This window comes from Ailuropoda melanoleuca, chromosome 3, assembly GCF_002007445.2.
Source record: "Ailuropoda melanoleuca isolate Jingjing chromosome 3, ASM200744v2, whole genome shotgun sequence".
NCBI lineage: Eukaryota > Metazoa > Chordata > Mammalia > Carnivora > Ursidae > Ailuropoda > Ailuropoda melanoleuca.
The window spans coordinates 25,991,867-26,013,473 of NC_048220.1; the positions used below are offsets into that span (position 1 = coordinate 25,991,867).

The window sequence follows — 21,607 nt, forward strand, 5'->3', positions numbered from 1 at the left end:
AATGGGGAAAAGCTGGAAGCCTTTCCCTTAAGATCAGGAACACGACAAGGATGTCCACTCTCGCCACTATTTTTCAGCATAGTACTAGAAGTCCTTGCAACAGCAATCAGAAGACAAAAAGGGATCAAAAGTATCCAAATCGGCAAAGAAGTCAAAATGTCTCTCTTCGCANTTCTCTTCGCAGATGACATGATACTCTATATGGAAAACCCAAAGGAATCCACTCCCAAACTATTAGAAGTTATAGAACAAAGTGTGCTTTTTAAATAAGCTAGGAGAGAGCTTGCTGCTGAACAGAATCCTAGGGCAAACACGTCTAATGGAAACACATCAGGATCCTTTCCACTTCAAGACCTTGGGACTTGCTCTTCCCACTGGCCTGGAACACAAGCACCTCCTCTCCTTGCCTGGCTCGTTCCTGTCATCCACCACCTGTCAGCTCCAACAGCTTTCCTGGGGCGGTATTCCCTGACCAAAAGAGTTCATCAGCCCCTTCCCCTCCCCTTTACATAGTCTCAAGGCATCTGTACCTCCACCTTGTAGCACTTTTGTCTACTGTCCCTACATGATTACTTTGTGATAGTTTATCTGTTTGCCTTATTAGATGGTAAGCCCCAGGAGGGTACAAACCACATCTGTCTTCTTCACGCAACACCCAGCAAAGGCCTGGCGCCTAGCTGGCATTTGGAGAACATTTTTGCACCAACAAACCATCGCGCCCTGCATTAGCTATTTTTTACTGTTTGGGTTTTCCTAAACCACAGCCAACCTGCTCTGTCTTTAGTGAATTATAGGTCCTTTGATAGCCTGTGATGATCTCAATCTGAAGAGCTAGACCAGAGGAGAGAAGGAAGAAAGGCCTGGCCAACCCTACCAATATTTTCCTGTTGGTTTTAAAGCCAAAACAGAAGCTTGGGGACTCCTGAACTTCAACAAGCAACACTTGCTAGACCCTGGAGGAACTTCCTCAAGGACAGTAATGCAGAACCCCACCTACCCCAAAGCCACCCTGGATCTCTCTGTAGGACGAGATGAGGTTTATACATTTTGAGATGGGCTGGAGGCACCCGGATCGGAGCTCAACATTGAAAGTGATACTGATTAGGGCTGAGCTGGCAAAACAGGGCTCCCCGGGGAGCCCTTCACATAACTCAGATTTCAGGCACAGCTGGGCACAAAGTCCCTCTCATATACATCATGATGAGTTACTAGTTTCAGGAGGTCCAGTGATGATGGGAAATATAATGGGAAAGTCTTCTGTGCCAGAAGCTGCAACTGGAAATTAACAGAGAACAGACCATATGGAACCTCACACAGCCTTCCAGACTGGCAAGGAATGAAGACTTGCTCAAGGATAATGGAACAAACCTCCCCAACATTTCTCTAAGACATGAGACAGTAAACAACATCTGCAGCTGTGTGCCAACAATTCACTCACAGGGCAGAAGACAAGTGACCCTCGGAAAGCAAATCAGAGGAGCAGGTCTACCAGCCACTCAAAGATCATGAGCATCTCACTTTGTGCTTTGCGTCATGATCCCACTCATCCTCCCCCAGACCAGCAAGTAGGTATGATTGCTCTACTTTTATAGATGAGGAAAGTGACGCTCTGGCCAAAGACCCAAGTTTAAATTTGGCAAGACTGCAAGGTAAACTAGGTCAAGAGTGGGCTCTTCACTATGAAAGGACTCAGCTTCAAAGAGCTTTGACTGAATTGTGCAGGGGTTGGGTTTCTTTTTCAGGTTTTCCCGGACTCTCAACAGCACCCCCATCTGTTGGTACCCATAATCACTATCAATAACTAAAAGAATGAGACACGTGTCCAAAGCTAGCATGACTTACTGGGGCCAGCCCTCTGCAAAGAACAACTTTTCCCCATCCTGGAGATGTGGAAAGTCCTCATCCAGAATAATTCACTCACTCATTCACTCATTCATTCATTCACTGAGCAGCCTACTGTGCTGGACTTAATGGTAAAGGTCCAGGAACACTGAGCTCTATACGACAGGGTATCCTGAAAAGGGTTATAAAGTTGTAAGGTCCCAGCTTAGAGATAGAGACTAGAACCGCCCCCCCAAAAAATGTTTTTCCAGCATGAGTATGATGTAGAATTTCCACCTACCAAAAACTATAAAAGCATAAATGTCTATAATTCTCCTATAGGCTTTTTTTTTTTTTTGAAGATTTTACTTATTTATCTGTCAGAGAGAAAGCACACACACAAGCAGGGGGAACAGCAGGCAGAGGGAGAGGGAGAAGCAGGCTCCTCAAGGAGCCTGATGCAAGACTCGATCCCAGGACCCTAGGATCATGACCTGAGCCAAAGGCAGCTGTTCAACCGACTAAGCCACACAGGCATCTCTCCTATAGGCTTTCTTTCCCAGGGGTACATCAAGAGGTGTGCTTAGGAAAAAATTCAAGTCAATACAATGTTTACTCCCCACCTACTGTGTGCCAGGCACAATAAGACTCAGGCTCTGACTTCAGGAAGCACCCAATGATTTAAAAAGCTAAAATATAAATATATACAACTAAAATTTAGGAAAAATACATGAAGTGCTATAGGAGTTGTTGTTAATATTAAAAAATTGAGCTACCCTATGATCCAGCAATTGCACTACTGGGTATTCACCCCAAAGATACAGACGTAGTGAAGAGAAGCCATATGCACCCCAATGTTCACAGCAGCATTGTCCACAATAGCCAAATCGTGGAAGGAACCGAGATGCCCTTCAACAGATGACTAAATTAAGAAGATGTGGTCCATATATACAATGGAATATTACTCAGCTATCAGAAAGAACGAATTCTCAACATTTGCTGCAACATGGACGGCACTGGAGGAGATAATGCTAAGTGAAATAAGTCAAGCAGAGAAAGACAATTATCATATGATTTCTCTCATCTATGGAACATAAGAACTAGGATGATCGGTAGGGGAAGAAAGGGATAAAGAAAAGGGGGGTAATCAGAAGGGGGAATGAAACATGAGAGACTATGGACTATGAGAAACAAACTGAAGACTTCAGAGGGGAGGGGGTGGGGGAATGGGATAGACTGGTGATGGGTAGTAAGGAGGGCACGTATTGCATGGTGCACTGGGTGTTATACGCAACTAATGAAGCATCGAACTTTACATCGGAATCCGGGGATGTACTGTATGGTGACTAACATAATAAAAAAAAATCATTAAAAAAATTAAGAAAAAAAAAAGATGTGGTCCATATATACAATGGAATATTACTCAGCCATCAGAAAGATCGATTTCTCAACATTTGCTGCAACATGGACAGCACTGGAGGAGATAATGCTAAGCGAAATAAGTCAAGCAGAGAAAGACAATTATCATATGATTTCTCTCATCTATGGAACATAAGAACTAGGAGGATCGGTAGGGGAAGAAAGGGATAAAGAAAGGTGGGGTAATCAGAAGGGGGAATGAAACATGAGAGACTATGGACTATGAGAAACAAACTGAAGACTTCAGAGGGGAAGGGGGTGGGGGAAGGGGATAGACTGGTGATGGGTAGTAAGGAGGGCACGTATTGCATGGTACACTGGGTGTTATACGCAACTAATGAAGCATCGAACTTTGCATCGGAATCCGGGGATGTACTGTATGGTGACTAACATAATAAAAAAAAATCATTAAAAAAATTAAGAAAAAAAAAAGATGTGGTCCATATATACAATGGAATATTACTCAGCCATCAGAAAGATCGATTTCTCAACATTTGCTGCAACATGGACAGCACTGGAGGAGATAATGCTAAGCGAAATAAGTCAAGCAGAGAAAGACGGGGGAATGGGATAGACTGGTGATGGGTAGTAAGGAGGGCACGTATTGCATGGTACACTGGGTGTTATACGCAACTAATGAAGCATCGAACGGGGAATGAACCATGAGAGACTATGGACTCTGGGAAACAAACTGAGGGCTTCAGAGGGGAGGGGGGAAATGGGATAGGCTGGTGATGAGTATTAAAGAGGGCACGTATTGCATGGTGCACTGGGCGTTATACGCAAGTAGTAAATCATGGAACTTTTAAAAAAAATTTTTTTTAAATAAAATTTTTTTTAAAAAGTTAAAAAAAATAGTCTCTACATGTTCAGTATTTATTACACCAGATTCTTTGCTAAGAGCTTCGCAAGTATTAGCCAGTTTACTCTTCAAGCCAGCACGTAAGGCTGGTTAACATAGTGGACATCCATGACACCTTAAGGAGCTACCCCTCAACCCTCCCTTCCACCATGGGCTTCAGCGGAGCCCCCACCACCACTTTAGCCCCAGGTCCCAGGCCTGGACAATTGCCATATTCTACCCAATTGTCCAGAGTGGTTGACTGGGAATGGGTATATAAAGCGGGTGAATCTTGAAAAGTCTCAATTCTGGGAATTTTGTTGGCACTATTGGGACATAAAAACTTTATGATGATATAAATTTGTACTTGCCATGAGCTACCACATGGAATTAATGAGCCTGAGAACAAAACCAACATAGGGAAAAGAAAGCCCAAAGGCAGGGGGTGGGGGAGAGAGGAACGATGAGCACACACACTCAAGTCCTGTGATGTAAGCTGAGTGTCTGGAGCCAACCTTACCTAAAATCATAGCTGATCAGTAGAATCTTCAGTTACAAAGTAAGTTCTCTTCTCCATGTAAGCCAGCATGAATAGATTTCCGTTACTTGAAATTCAGAGTGCTCACCAATAAAGTGTCATTATCCCCACTTAACAAATGAAAAGTCAGGGATTCAGAGAGGACAAACAATCTAACTACTTTAAATTTAAATAACTAAGGTTTGGGAGGCCACAGGATTGTAGGCGCTGAGTCAGCCTGCTGAAATGCCAGGGGCTTATTTTTTCCCTCCATTCACCAGGGCAAAGGTGGAGACATGCAAGTCACCTTACTAGCTCCTTTCTCTGCATGGTGGGTTCCTTTCTTGTTTACCTTTACAGTGAGCGGGCAGTCCTCTGGGGACCCAGCTTTACCCAAGGGTCTATTAAATTCTTCATTCCGGGCAGTCTTCTTTCTTAGAAGTACACAAAACGGTGCATCTTAAAAGTAATGGCATCTTATATTAGATGAAATAGAGTAAGAAAATACTTGTAACCTTGGGCAAATTGTTTGATCCCTTACAGGAAATGTATTTTATTTGTAGTTATCTAGTCTGGGGAGAGGAGATCCATGGTGAGCCTGGGTCTGAGAAATTTCCTGAGGAACATTCACAGTCACCTCACCAGAAGAAAGGTAAAGAGAGTCATCCTCAAAGTGTTTTCAGTTTAGATATTGAGTGTGTTTGGTCTGAAAGACGTTACACTAGGTAAATAAGATATGATTTATCATAAAACATTTAGTCACTAACATTACTTTCTCTCTCCAAGCAAGATGAAAGAGTCGAGCTAACGATTAGGTCCCTCTCCTCTAGGGGAGTAGCACAGGCCCCACGATCCATTTGGGACCACTTCTTGCTTTTGAAAATAATCTCATGAGCCTATAGGAGAGGACTTACCCTCTCAGCAAACCTCTCAGTTCAGCGGAAGCACTACAGGGCAGGACTTGGGGGTGAGGGTGGGGTACCAGAAGAGGCAGGGGAACTCGGCCTAGGAAGGTCAACTGGGCCAAAATCTTTCCCATCCTTGCCAGCCAAGAACTAGGTTTTCTCTGGCAAGGACAAACTGAAGGGATGGACGGAAAAGACGAGAATGGTCTCAGGCCTATTGACTCCCAAACTGTCTCTTTACAATGATTCCTGTGAAATAATTATTTCTATCAGTGCTCATTTAGTACAGGGGATTTAAGATAGTGGGTTCATTAAAGAGAGTCAGGATCACAAACTCATTTAAGTCTCCTTGAATCTGTTTAATCAAAATGATTTTCTGCTACTCTCTATTACAAGCCAAGTTTCTGTGGTGACAGATTAATGACTGATGCACTAAGCCATACCACCTCTCTTGTCACCAGCTCTATGGACTGAGCCAGCTACTACTCTATCAGTAAGCCCCATTCGCCCTTGAAACTCACGACAGCTGAGATGTTAAGATCACGTGAGCCGATCAGACGCTCACTGTCACCCCAGTTCTGCTACAGAGACCACCAAATCCCACAGAGTGTACACCAAGAGGAGAAAGAATGCAGGCTGGTCCTTGTGGTCTCATTAGAATTACAAACTCAGGTCACTCTGCACTAAGATAAATGCCAGCCAAGGCAATGTTTCTGATTCTTCAGACCTGCTCAAGGTAATTATCCTGGAGTTAAATGTCAAGTCTAGTTTCATGTGTGCAAAAGAAAGAAAATGTCATGTTTGGTGTAAGCAACAATATTATTTTAATCAAATCAGAAGCTCATTATTAGCAGAAGATAGGCCCTGATGTGACCCTTACGGTAAGCCGTATCTACCTGGCTTCCTTTCCACTTTGTCTCAAACTAAGATTCTTCACTGATTGCCCGCAGACATAAAGCAGGAAAGACTTACAATGGGATATCAAAGGCGCCTCACACCTTAAATCCGCTCCACTCTTGATTGACTGCAATGCACAGCCAGAATGTGGAGTCAGGCTGCCTGGGTCCAGTCCAGGCTCCTCCACAGCCCAGCTCTGTAACTTGGGGCAACAGCTTCAACCTCCCAGTAAGTGGTTGATAATAGTACTTCTCTCCTAGGATGGTTATGAATTTTAAATGAGATAATATATGTAAAGTGCCTTAAACAATGTGCTTGGTTCATGTCAGGTATTATCTATTTCTGCAATGTTTTAATTTTTTAATTATAACCAGAATGTATGACTGTTTAAAGAAAAACAATTTAAAAAAAAACAGAATAAGAAAGAAATGCATGAAAGCCTAAGTTAAAGGATTTCCAACGGTAGACTAGAGGTTACTGAGAGAAGAGATCACATTATTTATCTTGTGCACCCTTACAGCCCACATGGCCTAGCACATTCTAGACAGATAGGTGTGGGAATGAATGTGCAAATAAATGTAAGAATGAACAGAGGAAAATTTCCTTAGAGGAATGACTATGCAAAGTGAAATCACACTGAGGAAAAATCCAGAGAATGACTGTAGCATCTTGACCCCTCAATCTCAAACCAGAGGGAAGTTAAATGTATGACAGCAGAAAGCTGGAAATTATTGTACAACATAATACAAACATCTACCTTCTTCATCTTCTCCTTCTCAGTACTGCATTTGTGCAAAAGTCTCAGTCTCTGTTTGTCCAAACATCCCAACTGTTCATCTTTATAAAAGAATGATGACCAAACTAACAGACCACCAGTACAATTAGGAGCAAACATCTTCCACCATTTCAACATTGCTCTGTTTCTCCTGGATCCATCACTCCAGGCAACAAGCCGTGGAGTAGTTCTGAAAATTTTGTTTCTGCTATTATGTGTGTACCTAGAGCAACAGGACCACCTCAAAGTGCTAAGCAGCGGCTCTCCGGTCATTGCTGGGATTGTCACAGCACACTCAATGCAGGGGAGCATGGAGCACACAGCCGGCCATCACTGCCATTTCAAAGTGAGCCCAATAACAACCACCGAAGGGTATGATCAACATTTTAAAAGGAAACTTTAGTTTTCAGTTTCACAATGTCAAAAATCACTTCTAAATCTTTCTCCCCCAGGTGCCTAAGTGGCTCAGTTGGTTGAGCAACCAACTCTTGGTTTCAACTCAGGTCATGATCTTGGGGTCATGAGATCAAGCCCCGCATCAGGCTCTGTGTTCAGTCAGAGTCTGCTTGGGATTCCCTCTCTCCCTCTGCCTCTCCTCTCTCTTCCTTTCTCTCTTTCTCAGAAAAATATACAAACCTTTAAAAAAATAAAAATTTTAAAAACTTAAAAATAAATCTCTTTCCCCCGAGTGCAATAAAGTGACAAGTCAGGGGAAAGGCAACAAGTTTTTTTTCCACAATGACTTTCAAATATTGACAAGCATCATACCAGTAATCTCAGGACACAGTCTCTATAAGTCATCTGTGGCTTCAACAAAAACAACTAAAACACTAACAGAGAAGCTAAGCTTTGTCAACCTTGAGGAAGACCTGACTCAGTGCAAACAATTGGACTGGCTGAGCAATTGCCCCATTAGTTGGGTCTTTGTCCACTGTTCACTGAACATGCACTTTTTAGAGCAAGCAACCTTTTACTGCCTGGTCCCAGGGAACAGAGGCTTTGTGGTTACTCCAAGTAAAGGACCCAATGAAGATGCTTGAAGGTGGAGTAAAAGAGCATCTAGTTTGAGTTTCACAACTTTGAAGAGGTTACTAGCCACAGCTGGTATCACAAGACCCCATGAAGCATATAAAATGGTTAATGATAAACTTGTCTGGAATTTTTTTTAACATTTTTAGATGTTTTTAATGGTATGCTGGATTAAATTATCATTTTAAAAGAATATATGCTGGTAAAAATATTACCACCTAAAATTCTCCAGAAACAAACAAACAAACAAACAAACAAAAAAACAGTATGTATGGACATAAAAGCATTTCTCTTCTTATTAAGCTTCAGACATGTTTACAATGTTTAAGGCAATTTTGCCTAAATGTGGTAAGAATTAACAAGAATGTTTAAAATAGAGTTAGTTTTTTTTTAAAAGATTTTATTTATTTGACAGAGATAGAGACAGCCAGTGAGAGAGGGAACACAAGCAGGGGGAGTGGGAGAGGAAGAAGCAGGCTCCCAGCAGAAGAGCCTGATGTGGGGCTCGATCCCAGAACTCTGGGATCACACCCTGAGCCGAAGGCAGACGCTTAATGACTGAGCCACCCAGGCGCCTCACCAAGAATGTTTGTTTAAAATAGAGTTTTCCAGCAGTCATTCTAGCAGTGTGGAATCAGCTCTCCAGGGGAGGCATGTGGGTGCTAGAATTAAACACCCTAGGTGAGCTTCATGATCAGTCAGGTTCAGGAAAACATTGACCCAAGGATAAAAAATGTCACCATATGCAAGCAAGATGAGAAATGGAGAAAAGCTCAACTTCTAAAAATTTGAAGCTTAATGAGAAATCAGAGTAATGTCGTGCTTATGATATACCAAGACTAGAAACTCTTAAGTAGACATAAAAGCACAGTAAACCCTTCCACACCCTGAGGGCCAACAAGAGCAGGTGCTTTCAATCTGACCTAGGTGCCCCTCTAACCAAGGCATCAGCAAAGGTGTTCCTTCTCCTCCACACCTGGCCCAAATCTTCCACCTCTAGCCAAGTTAAACATCTGCCTTGTCCCTCAACTCTATCTAAAATGTAATGATAAAATAAATTTTAAAAAGAAAAATTATTTCTACCCTATTGAGTCCATAAGTGAATGCTTCTTTGGGGGCACCTTTTGGGCAGTTTGGCATCTTTTTCGGTCTCAGACAAATGAAGTCATCAGAGGACTCCTCTGAACTGAACAGAAAGGGGATGCAAGATGGTTAACAGAGCAGGTCAGGGACAGGGGGAAGTGTACCAGGCATCTCGTGGCTGGGGGAAGCAAACAGGAAGTCTGCTGCATAAGTCAAGCTCAAAATAACTGTGAAAGTTCATTGAAAGTGTTTGAAAACACCTTTCTAAGAGAAGCAGCCCACAGTCAACTAAAGAGAGAAGGAAGAGGGAGAGAGAGAGGGAGAAGCCCACACTCGAGGCTATGGGCACACCTACTCCTCAGCAGTGGAACCTGGAGAGGTGTTCTTTAGAAAGTACGAGAAAATATCTGGATTCACTGAATTTCCTCATACTTTCACGGCTAGACAAATCCAGTAAAGGGAGGATGACTCCCACACATCTCCCTCCTAAAAGAGCCCTGTGACAAGAACAGGGACTCTGTGGTGCTGGTGTCTCTCAAGGGCAGGAAATCCTCATGTTAAGTATCATACAAGTTCTCTCCCGGTGCCCTCCAAGCACATGGCCCCAGCCACCTGGGAGAGCCTTTGAAAGAGCTGTCAGCAGCTCCCACAGCACCCGAGGGGTTGCCATCTGCTGGAAACACTGTGCCAGGTGCTTCTGGTCCTGCACCCTCTGGGACATACCTGTGGGGCAGCAGCCAGCCTTGGGGGGGAACAGGCAGCTGATGTGCCTCCCAGGGCTGCCCCAGGAGCAACCCTCTGCCACCCGCTCCTCTTCAGGGCAGGAGACCAACTCCATGAGTGGCCTGCTCCCTTTCCCCTAAGACCCCAAGGATCGACACCACCACACCTCCCCCACACCACCACCATCAACCTCTGATCAGGACCATTGCCACCACCCTCCAAACCTCCTAGAACACCTGTCTTTCTAACAAGTCAGCGGGGCTCAGCCCCAAGCCTAGCATCTGCAGCATGGATTCTTCTGGCACAGCCCAGAGATGGTCCAAAACGCTGCTGCCCCAGGTAGGTTCTCTACGGAGCTCGGTAAAGTCAACCGTCAACGTTAGGGGAACTGAGGGCCTGAGGAAGCCTCTCTCGGAGCCGCCTGCCATTCATACCATGTTGGTCAGTCACCTCCCCCACACCTGTGATAACACACACCTGGACCACAGGTCGCAGGCAAAGAGCATCAAGCCTTCGAAGTTGTCTTCAAAGTTCTTCCCTGACAAGCAGCAGCCCAGGAACCCCGACCACCAAGCTGGGGTGGGAGGTCTGCACCAATCCCCGCTCCACCCCGCCCCAGAGGCCCCCTCTCAGAGAGGTTCCCCGGCCCCGAAGGGCCTGGCAGCAGCCGCGGTACTCACGTCTCGAAAGCGGTTCCAGTACTTGTCCCGGTCGTACTGGGAGACGGTGCTCAGCCACTGGTCATTGTCTAGGAAATTGCCGTTGTTGGGGCCCGCGCCGCCGGCCAGCGCGTCCAGGTGCCGGCTCTCGACCTGGAGGAAGCACGCCGCGGCCGCCGCCGCCAGCACCGCGATCGCTGGCATCTGCGGGCAGGGGGCACGCAGGGGCGTGAGGCGGGAGGGCAGGGCCGGGCGAGCCCCTCGCGGCGCCCCGGGCTCTCGGCGCCTCTGCGACCCGCCCGGGCTGTAGGGGCTGGGGATCTCACGGAGGGAAAAGGGTCACCGCCCGCGCACCCCGGGCGCCTGCCACCCGGGGACGCCTCTCACGAATGGGGGGCTTAGTTACAAATTGAAGAGGCTGCGTCACAAATTAGGGGCTGCTACCAAACTATAGAGGACCCCTGTCGCCTATTCTCCGGGTGCCCCACAGACCGCTACTCTCTCGGCTCAGGGTTCTCAGCACCCCTCCCCAAAAACCGGGAGCCCTGGATCGGCAAGCCGCACTCCCACAGACGGAGCCCAGAGCTGTGGAGTAGGGAAGGGGAGAATAGGGCTCGGAGCAGCAGCCCAGGCTCTGGCCGAACGGGGTGCGGGGAGGAGGTACCCGTAGCGGGGGAGGGGGGGCTCCCCCTCGCCTGCCCTGCCGCCTCGGCAAGAGGGGCGCGCGGAGATACCCCCAGGCCCTGACCCTGCCTGCCTGCCGGTGGTTGCGGGGAGGTCCCAACTACCCCAAGTTGGGGCGCGGGGTTTCGCGGGGCACGTACCGTGGGGGCCGGCCCGGGTCGCCGCGTCCGAGTTGCTCGAGCTCGCGTGGCGCGGTCGCGGAGGAGGCTATCAGCCGGCTCGCTCTCCTACGCTCCTGCCACCCGCCGCCGCGCGTCCGGCCGCTTTGTGAGCCCGCAGCGCTCTGGCTCCGCTCGCTCTCCGGCTCGCTCGGGCGCGGCGACCGCGGGCGGAGGAGCCCGAGCGCACGAGCCGAGGCCTCTGGCGACCCCTGGCGGCCGCGCGCTGCTGTGCCGCCCGCCCGCCAGCCGCGCCGCCCCTGGGCCCGCGGCCTGGGAAGTGGTTATCCACAGCTCAATGCAGGGCTGAAATAAGCTCTCAGGCTCTAGCTGCTGACAGCCCACGGAGGCGACTGAGAATACGAGGCCAAGGAGCCGGCCAGCGTTTAGACTTTCTCAAAAGGAAGGTCGCCGGGCCACCCAGGTCAGACTCAACGTAGGTAGGGGGAGGAGAGGGCTTTTTAAAAATTCGGATTCCTGCCTCCAAGCTCCAGACTTACTCAATCAGCGTTCCTTAGGAGGGCACCGCCCCGCCCCAGCTGAGTGAATTTCTGCACTGGCCATTCCCAGTGGTGTGCCCACCTGTGTCTCTGCACTCCCATGCCCCACTACCATGCCCATTGGTGTCAATCCCTTCAAACAGTCCGTCTGCCCTCCATTTCTGTAATTTCTACATCCTTGTATCCCCCCGGTGGACCTGTGCGTATCCTTAGGTGCTCTTCTGCAGAGAAGCCATGTGTGCTGTTCCCATCCTTTGAGAACTGCCCCCAGCACCAGCCTGTTGGATTTTCCTGGAGGGGAGGAAGGAGAAAGATGAAAACTAGACCAGGCTTCAGGAAGAGGACACCGGGTGGAGGGCCGGGCGGGAAAGGAATTAATGAGGTGCCCTGTGTGCATACAGGTGACTTACCCAGGGCCTTCCTCTTGTACAACCACATCCCTTTCCCCAGACACCAAAGTGCTCTTTTAAAACAAGTCCGATACATTTGCCCCTCCTTCCTTCAACACACACACTTAAAACCCTTCACCTCACTTTCCTGATGAAAACCAAACTCTCAATGAAGCCGCCAGACCCTGTACATCCGTCCCCGCTCTGGCTGCCTCTCATGCCACTCCTTCCTCCTTCCCTGACTTCTTGGACAGGTTGGTCTTGGTACTGACCCCAGTGGGGATAGGCTTCCCCCCAGCACTGGTGCTCACTTCTGCCTGGGCCACATACATCCTGACCTCTTCCGAGTAACTCTTGCTAAACCTCTGGACCAGGCCAAGACCCCAGTGAGGCTCTCCTTGAGAACACACTTCTCCAGCTGTCAGCTCCCTGCACTTGAAATCCCCTACTCCACATCTGTGCTCCCACCTGGCTGCAGCGAGGGGAGGACAGAGGTCACATTTGGCTGTTCACCTCTACCCCCACTGCCCAGAGCCACACTCCTGACACACAGAGAGTGCTGAGAAAATAGGTGATAAATGAATGAATGAATGAATGGCACCCAGCCATGGTCTGGGGCCACACTTAGCCAACATTCCACAACCTGTGTGATGTGGTCAGTTATAAGTTGTGCCGAAACTAATTTGGGTTGCATGTAGTTTCACGTGTGGAAATTGGATTGTGGTGTTTCCTAAAAAGTAGCAGATGCTTATCCCAACGTTACCCTGACTGATTTACATTCCTAGAAGCATTCTTGAAAGGGAGAGAAAGGAGTGGAGGAACAGCTATGTATTGGGGACCACATGTCATCCACAGTTTATTTTATCATGGAAATATGTTCGGTTTTTCAGGATCATGTCCTGGCTGTATCAGAGTGGGGGAGAGGTTTAGAAATGATGGAGAGAGTGTTTCTTAGTTTTCATAGAAACCCAACCAAGCAGCCACTTCACTATTTCTCTGCCCAATTTGACAGCAAAACTTCTCCAGAGTTGTCCCCAAATGTCATTCTGCCTCCTCAGCTCCAGTTCTTTCTTTCTTCCACCCACTCTAATGTGCTTTTCATCCTCACTGACTAACTGAAGTGACTTGTCACCATCAGCAACCTCCTCCAAGTCATCACACTGAGTGGGGGACCTCAGTCCTCCCCTCCTTGGCTTCTGAGAGATTCCTTGAGGCTCCTGTGACACCAACCCTGCTGGCTCTCCCACTCCCCACTGGTCATGCCCACCAGTCATTTTCAGGGCTCAGGCCTGGACCCTCTGCTCTATCTACACCATGCCCCTGAGTGTTTCCATCCAATTCTGTGCTGAGATTCTGCAGTTGCATTTCCAGCCCGAAGTGTCTGATGACTTCCAGCTGTACGTCTGATTTCATACTTGACATCTCCACCACATGCCCCATGGGTATGTCAGTCTGGACCAGGTGAAACCAGGAGTCTAGATTTCCTTCTGTGAACCTGTGCTCTGAGAGAGCCCTACTGCAGTCAACGCAATCCCATGCACATGGCTGCAAAGGCCAGAAAACCTAGGAGGCGTCTTCCGTCCCTTCCTTTCCCTCACCTCTCACCTCCTGTCTATCAGCAAGCTGACCCGTTCCACTGCCCAACACCCCTCCAGTCCATCCACTTCAGTCCACCCACATGGCACCTCTGGGTCCACGCAGCCACTGCTTCTCACCTGGAGGACTACAGTGGCTTCTCCATTAGTCTCCCTCATTCTTTCCTTTCCCCTCTAATCTGTTATCCATTCAGGATAATCACTTTCATACTGAAATCACTCCCTTGAAAAAAAAACACTCAATGGCTCACCATGACATTAAAACAAAAACTCCAACTCCTTCCCATGACGGAGGAAGCCCTGTACCATCTGGCCCCTCTCCCTCCCTCCCAGTCCCTGGACTCTCGACACACTCCTTGTCATGGTTTTGCACACATGCCAAGCATGTTCTCACCCCAGGTACTCAGCACTGGCCAGGTCCTTTGCCTGGAATGCACTCTTCCTGTGCTTCCCAGGTCAGCTCTTTCTTAGCCGTCCAATCTCAGTTCAGTGTCACCACCTCAGGGAAGGCCTCCCTGACTACCTCATCTAAAACAGGCCCTCCCCAACCCAGCTGCATCACCACTCTCTATCCTTGCACCTAGTTTTCCCATAAGAGTATTTGGTTGCTTTGTCTTTCTCTTTCCCAGTCCAAATATTAATTCCAGGAGGACATACGTAGCATCAATTTTATTCCTGTATCCCCAGGCTTATCTCAGAGCCTGGCAGTCAATGGGCACTCAATAAATATTTATCCATAAATGAATGAATGAATGAAGCACATTCCATAGCCCTTCACGCATTCAAAAGTTTGGAAACCATCTAGAGGTGTTTCCTTTGGTAGCCCTTAAATCCCTCGTTCTGCAGATCCAAGCTCTACCTTTCTGGCAGGGCCTGTCCCCAGTTTAATCAGAGGGCATCTGCTCTTGGCCAGTCTCCAACTTCACAACTGTAACCTTCCCTGGAACCACCCACCGGGGTGGGAAGGGCAGCCAGGGCACCACGGGCAGGTGTGGGGGTGCTGAATCTGGCCGGAGCAGAGAAAGGACATAACCTTGGAACAGGGGCAAGGAGGCTGGAAGCTGGAGACCTGCCATCAGCACAGCCAGCACTTGAGGGCAGAAATGTCAGATTTATTCGGCTGCGGGAAGTACCTGGGACCAAAATCAATACTGAGCCTTGGGGCTGTATTTCTGCTTTTCACTGGCTTACGCACAACTATAATAACTCCTTGTTTTAACATAGTTCTCATTTCCAAAGTGCTCCACATGTTTTATTTTCAGTTTAATGGATCCTCAGACACGTGCTCCTGGGTAGTCTGGAGCAGACATAACTATCACCATTTTATGCTGAGGATAGGGGAGAGGAGAAAGGTTAGATGAATTGCTGAAGGTCACAGAAGGAGGAAGGTAGATCTTGAGTGGAAAGTTCTAAGTGTAGCCCCCACTCCACGGTGCTTTGCTGGCTAGAAGGAGAACCACCCACTGGGCTCTGTGGGATAAAAGAGGTGCCTGTGACACCTTGTCATCAACCCAGATTTATGTTTAGCTACACGCTCCTATCTCCCTCCTACGTGGCATTTCCATTTGGCCATCTCACTGCCATTTTGAATTCAGTGTGTCCAGTACTGAATGCCTTACTAAACCTGCTCCCCACACATGTCCCCAGCTCAGGAAAACCAGCTCCACCCCAAATGGCCAGTGTCATTCCGACCCCCTCCTCAGTCCCCACCTTGAGTGAATCAGTGAATGCTTATGGCTCAATGTAGTTATTTCCTTCTCTTCTTGAAAGCAAAGAAGCTCCCAGGTTTATGTCGGTATCTTCACCCCCAAACCTTCCGTGGATGAAACCTGGGAACAATGAGGGATGACATGACCGCTCCATTTCCAGGCTTTTCTTCTCGTTTGAGGGTGAACGTATCCTGGCCCCAAGAAGAGGAAAAATGAAATAGGCGCATTTCTTGGCACCGCTGAAAAGAGCTCACCCAGGAGGGCCTATAACTTTTATGAAGATGTCGATTTCTCCTATTGATTATATGTATACAGCCAAGCCAGGCTCACTCCATCTCCCTGCATCCTCCATGGCCATTCCCACCCCACACACATACCATCTTGCTTTCCTTCCCCCCATGCAGAGCCATGGTGTATGGGCAACCCAGCTTGGGAGAAATTGATTTTAAGCATATGAATACCACATAAATAAATGAAAATAACCATCAAAGAAGACTAACGGCCAAGCAACTACCTAGGAACAAAGCAGAGGGAGCCAAAGTCCTGCCCACAGAGGAGGAAAAAAAAAAAAAACACAAGTGACAATACTAGGAACATTTGCTGATGTGCACTGGACAATGTCACAGATCCTAGAGTCCTGTGTGTTATCTAATATGATGTTCATGACAACCTCCTATAAAGTAGGCACCAAGAAAAGCCCCATTTCACAGATGGAGACACTGAGTCCCAGAGGTATGTAACCACTCATCCAGGAACCCTCAATGAGTACATGGAAGAGCCAGTATTTGAACCAAGCACTACCTGATGTCAAAGGTTCCCTCCGACCCACCAGAGCACTCAACCCCACCACTGCCATCTCCCTCCCTGCCCTCTGCATTTCCCTCACCTCCCACATGAAATCTCACAATAGTAAAAAGTCACCTTTTCCTGTAAACAGGCTATTCCTAATTCGTTTATACACAATATCTGTTGTTCTCATGAAGTTTAGTGCCCGTTCCCATGAAATGTATAGTCTAGTCAGCAAGACGTTAAAATGGGAAATCATGCTCATAAGTTATGACTGTGACCGTCCACACTTCGGAAGGCACTGACAACTGTGACTCCTCAAACATGGTACCAAAGTTTCAACATGACTCGGGATCCACGATGAGGATGTAACCTCATCATCACAGCATGTAAAATAGCATTTGGGTGCCAGGGGCCACACGTTTGGTCCTCATCCGAGAACACTAAAGCCTTCTCCACATCAGAAAGTGATGGCTGCTTACAGAGCACCTGGTAAAACCAGGTGAGGTGCTGTCTTGACCCAGCTCTGTGGTCCTGTGGGGAAAATCAAATCAGGTGCCCAAGGATTGTGGGACAGAGACTTCCAGGGACTGATGCCTCTGTGAAAAGTCACTGGGAATGGAGAGGCAACCTCAGAATCTTCATTTTATTCAACACTCAGCTATGGAGCAGACCCTCTGTGCCAGGCTAGATGACCCTTGGGACACACAGTCGAATGGGATGGTTAGAGGCCCCGCCCTCATGGAGCTTATTCTCCCAGGGAAGACCTCAATGCTGGTTTGCAGCACTGGAGGCAAGCTTGCTTGGTCCAGATGGAGAGCATTCATCTCTGTTTGATTCCTCTATGCTCTTGCAGGGCCCCAAAAATCTGACACTCCTCTGCCTAGAACATTCTCCCAATTCCTCAGTAGCTAAAACAGTCCCCGGAGTTTGTGAGACCCCATCAGCTGTCAGACATCCCATTCCAGAGAAGTTAAAACAGTGTGCATCAATAAAACAATGCAGTGCCTACCTCACAATGCCTATCAAGAGGATCTGGAGAGGTTCAGTGACTTGCTCAGGATATAAGGGATCTGATCCCAGGCATTGTGGCTTCTAAGTCCATCTCCCCACTTTGAGGTGGGGCAGCCTCACTCATTTCGTCTTACACTGTGCTCTGAGATGGGAAATAGGAAGATGCCTCATCTCTGAGGACTGAACAACAAGCCCTTAGAGTCTTGAAGATAATTATCTTTTCTCCTCCCAGAAAAGCCATCTAAGCTCCTTTTTTTCTCATTAACTTTGTGTTCATTTAAAGATGAGAGAAGCACCCATGTTTAGTACAAAGATTCACCGTGGGCTGGCAGGGGCCTTCTTCCCTCTCAGGGTCAATGCCAGAATTCTGCCGTTAGAATTAGAAGTGTTTTAGCTTGGGGATTCCTGCAGGTTCACACCTTGCAAAGGTGGAGGCAAGGGAGGACCAAGTCAACAGACAGCTTGGTGCTCCACCAGAGAGCAAGGGCTGGTGAAAGGGACCCCAGCTCAGCAAGGATCCCAAGACTAAGCACAAAAATGGAGTTCTTCATGGAGGAAGCTCTCCAAGAATCTTTCAATCTGAAATGGAGATCAGAGAGCAAATTTGGAGCTAGAGAAGCCACACAGAGCCAAGTGGGCCTTAGAAACACAATAAAATGAACCAGACTAGTCTGCTGAGCCCCTAGAGGAGCCCGAGTGTTAACTGTCTTACTGGAACATGAACTAACTGGAAAGGATCTCTAAGACCATTCAGCAACTAGCTTGAACTGAAACCAAACTTCCCACAAATATTTCCTACCAAACTCCCCAAATGGAATATAGATGGGTCAGTAAAGACCAACACACAAAACTGAACTGGCTCAAGTCCCCAGAAATGAACAATGCTACGAAGGCATCATCTCAAGGCAAGACAGTGCTAGAAGGCCTTGATGGATCAGTGGGAAGACACAAACCTCCATCATTGTGCTAACTACACACAGCCTGGAGGCTCTGGTGAACCCTGGTTCAAGCACCAGCTCAGCCTCCTACGAGCTGTGGACTCTCAGACTAGATGATTAATCCCCCTAGACCCATCTGATTGCTGTAAAATGAAGAAAATAATGGTGTACCTTCTTTACAGGGCTGTGAGGAGGATTAAGAGGGATGTAAAACTTGCCTAATGTCTACACATGGGGAACACTATAAATATGATATGTCTGTGTCAATGCTGTTCCTATAAGATGCTTTACAACTTACCGTGTGATTTCTTATTAAAGTCTCACATATGCAGTTCACACAAGCAGGTGCATTCACCCCTTTAGAAACTGAGAAACAGAGACTCAGAGTAAAAATTTTAATCACTTACACACTCCTCTCCACTAGATTTTTCTTAAAAGTCAAAGTGTTGGGAAGAATTTGCCTGGCTACACACAGATTTGCCTATAATTTACAGAGGCCTACAACTATGAAAGACATCCTCAGGCAATTTGAAAGTTAAATTTGTATCATTTCACTCAAAGCATGAAGTAAAAACAGAGTTATTGAGCCAAGGAGAACTGTAGAGGAGACAGCAGGGGTCCCAAGAATCTCTCCCAAGATCTTCAGTGGGAGAACACTAAATTTAGAAAGTTAGCATGTGCCCAACAAAGGAATATTATGCAGGTCATTAAAAGGATGGCTATAAAACCCATGGAGCAATATGGAGACACATAGGGTAATAAAAGAAAAAATCAAGTTGTAGAATTGGGTGTCCAGTAGGACTTCAGCAGGAAAGAAGGTAGAAAAAACAAGTAAACACCCCAGACTAGCAGTGGCTATGTTAAGACGGAACTGTGGGCAGTGTTCTTTCCCTTCCTCCAAAGATATCTCAATGTGGAAGTGTAACATAAATAGTATATCCTATAATAGAAGCATATACCCTAGAGTTAGAGAGACCTGGGTTTGGATCTCAGCTCCGTCACTTAATGCTGCTGTGATTTCCACAAGTTTTTCACTCCCTCTGTGCTTCCATTTCCTTATTTGTGGTATGTAGGTAATGATAGAACATACCTATCAGGATTTGAGGAAGATAATATCATAGGCACATAGTGCTTTGAACCATACCTGCTCAATTAACTTCAAATGAGTATTCATAAGAAAAAGGAGAACCTCACTCCTCACTCCTCTTTATCATTGGGGATTGGCCAAGAGTGGCTGCTATTCTGTTAATTCTTGTTAGTCCTCATTTTCTAATGAAGGCAGTGGAGAGAGAATTAGATTGGGAGTTGTGAGGCCCTGTTTTTTTAAAGATTTTTATTTACTTATTTATTTGAGAGAGAGAGAGAGAGCACAAGGAGGGGGAGGAGCAGAAGGGGAGGGAGAAGGAAGGGAAAGAACCTCAAGCCGACTCGGTGCTGAGCACAGAGCCCAACATGGAGCTTCATGTCACGACCCATGACATGAGCCAAAACCAAGAGTTGGATGCTTAATTAACCGACTGAGCCACCCAGGTGCTCCACGAGGCCCAATTAATGCCATATTCTCCTGCATGTCCCCAGGACTCCATTTCTCCTCTCCTAAAACCCTATAGCACCTCTACCCCAGCATTCAACTCTGAGAAGGTGGAGGTACCCTTGACATGAACAATGGAAATTTCCATATACTTTGAATCCATTACAAAGAGAATTCAAACAAATCAGTGAAGCAAAGAATAAATCAATGAGAAAATGGGCAAAGGCTTTGAACAGACAATTCACTAAAGAAATACAAATGGCCAAATTATATGAGTCAACTGCCTAGTAACCAAAATAAAGCACATTAAAATAACAAACTAGCTATCAAATTTAAAAAGCTGTCTTTACTCATTATTTTCTGGTTGGCAGATACGGGGGAAAGTCTCCTTTCCACACCGTCTGTGGGCTCATAAACTAGTACGACACTCCTAGAAGCCAAGTTCATGATAATTATTTTGAGAGTCATAAAATGTTTGTGACCTTTGACTTTTCAACTTCATCCACAGGAATTTTTTTTTGTAAATTATTTTATAAATTGTTAAAATATGTGTAATAAAACTTACCATTTCAATAATTTTTACATATATGGTTCTATTTTTATTAAAATAGTATTTTTTTTATATTATGTTAGTCACCATACAGTACATCCCTGGTTTCTGATGTAAAGTTCGATGATTCATTAGTTGCGTATAACACCCAGTGCACCATGCAATACGTGCCCTCCTTACTACCCATCACCAGCCTCCTATTCCCCCACCCCCACCCCTGAAGCCCTCAGTTTGTTTCTCAGAGTCCATAGTCTTTCATGCTTCATTCCCCGTTCTGATTATCCCCCCTTCTTTATCCCTTTCTTCTCCTACCGATCTTCCTAGTTCTTCTGTCCCACAGATGAGAGAAACCATATGATAATAATCATCCACAGGAATTTAACCTCGTAAGATAATTAAGAGTATGTACAAAGATTTGTCAACAATGGATGTTCTTCTCGGCATTATTTATAATGGTGAAAACTTGGAAACAATATAAATATCTAGAAATGTGACTAGTTAATAAACTACATTTATATGAAAGAACTTTATGTGTCTAGCAAGAAGTTGCTGTGACTGAGGTCAAAGAGGTTGCTGCCTGTGTTCTCTCCTCTAGTATTTTGATGGATTCCTGCATCTCGTTTAGGTCTTTCATCCATTTTGAATTTATTTTTATTTTTGTGTATAGTATAAGAAAGTGGTCCAGTTTCATTCTTCCTCATGTGGCTGTCCAATTTTCCCAACACCATTTGTTGAAGAGACTATATTTTTTCCATTGGATAGTCTTTCCTGTTTTGTGGAAGATTGATTGACCATACAGTTGAGGGTCCATTTCTGGGTTCTCTATTGTGTTCCATTGATCTATGTGTCTGTTTTTGTGCCAGTACCATACTGTATTGATGATTACAGCTTTGCAGTACAGCTTGAAGTCCAGAATTGTGATGCCTCTAGTTTTGGTTTTCATGCTCCACATCACTTGGCATCCGGGAAATATAAATTAAAACCACAATGAGATACCACCTCACACTGGGCAGAATGGCTAAAATTAACAACTCAGGAAACAACAAATGTTGGCAAGGATGCAGAAAAAGGGGAACCCTCTTAC

The 21,607-nt window shown here is 46.4% G+C and overlaps 1 protein-coding gene across 3 annotated transcripts in view; it reads right to left on the minus strand.

The window, feature by feature from the left end:
* Window positions 1-11,666, minus strand: part of SPOCK1 (SPARC (osteonectin), cwcv and kazal like domains proteoglycan 1) — a 500,255-nt gene extending 488,589 nt beyond the window's left edge. For all 3 annotated transcript variants that reach the window (XM_034656051.1, XM_034656050.1, XM_034656049.1), the window contains exons 1-2: window positions 11,494-11,666; window positions 10,691-10,873 (exon numbers count right to left, since the gene is read on the minus strand). In XM_034656051.1, coding sequence (XP_034511942.1) covers window positions 10,691-10,873 — 183 coding nt within the window. In that variant the 5' untranslated portion in view covers window positions 11,494-11,666. The remainder of the gene's footprint in view (window positions 1-10,690; window positions 10,874-11,493) is intronic.
* Between the last annotated feature and the right edge of the window lie 9,941 nt (window positions 11,667-21,607).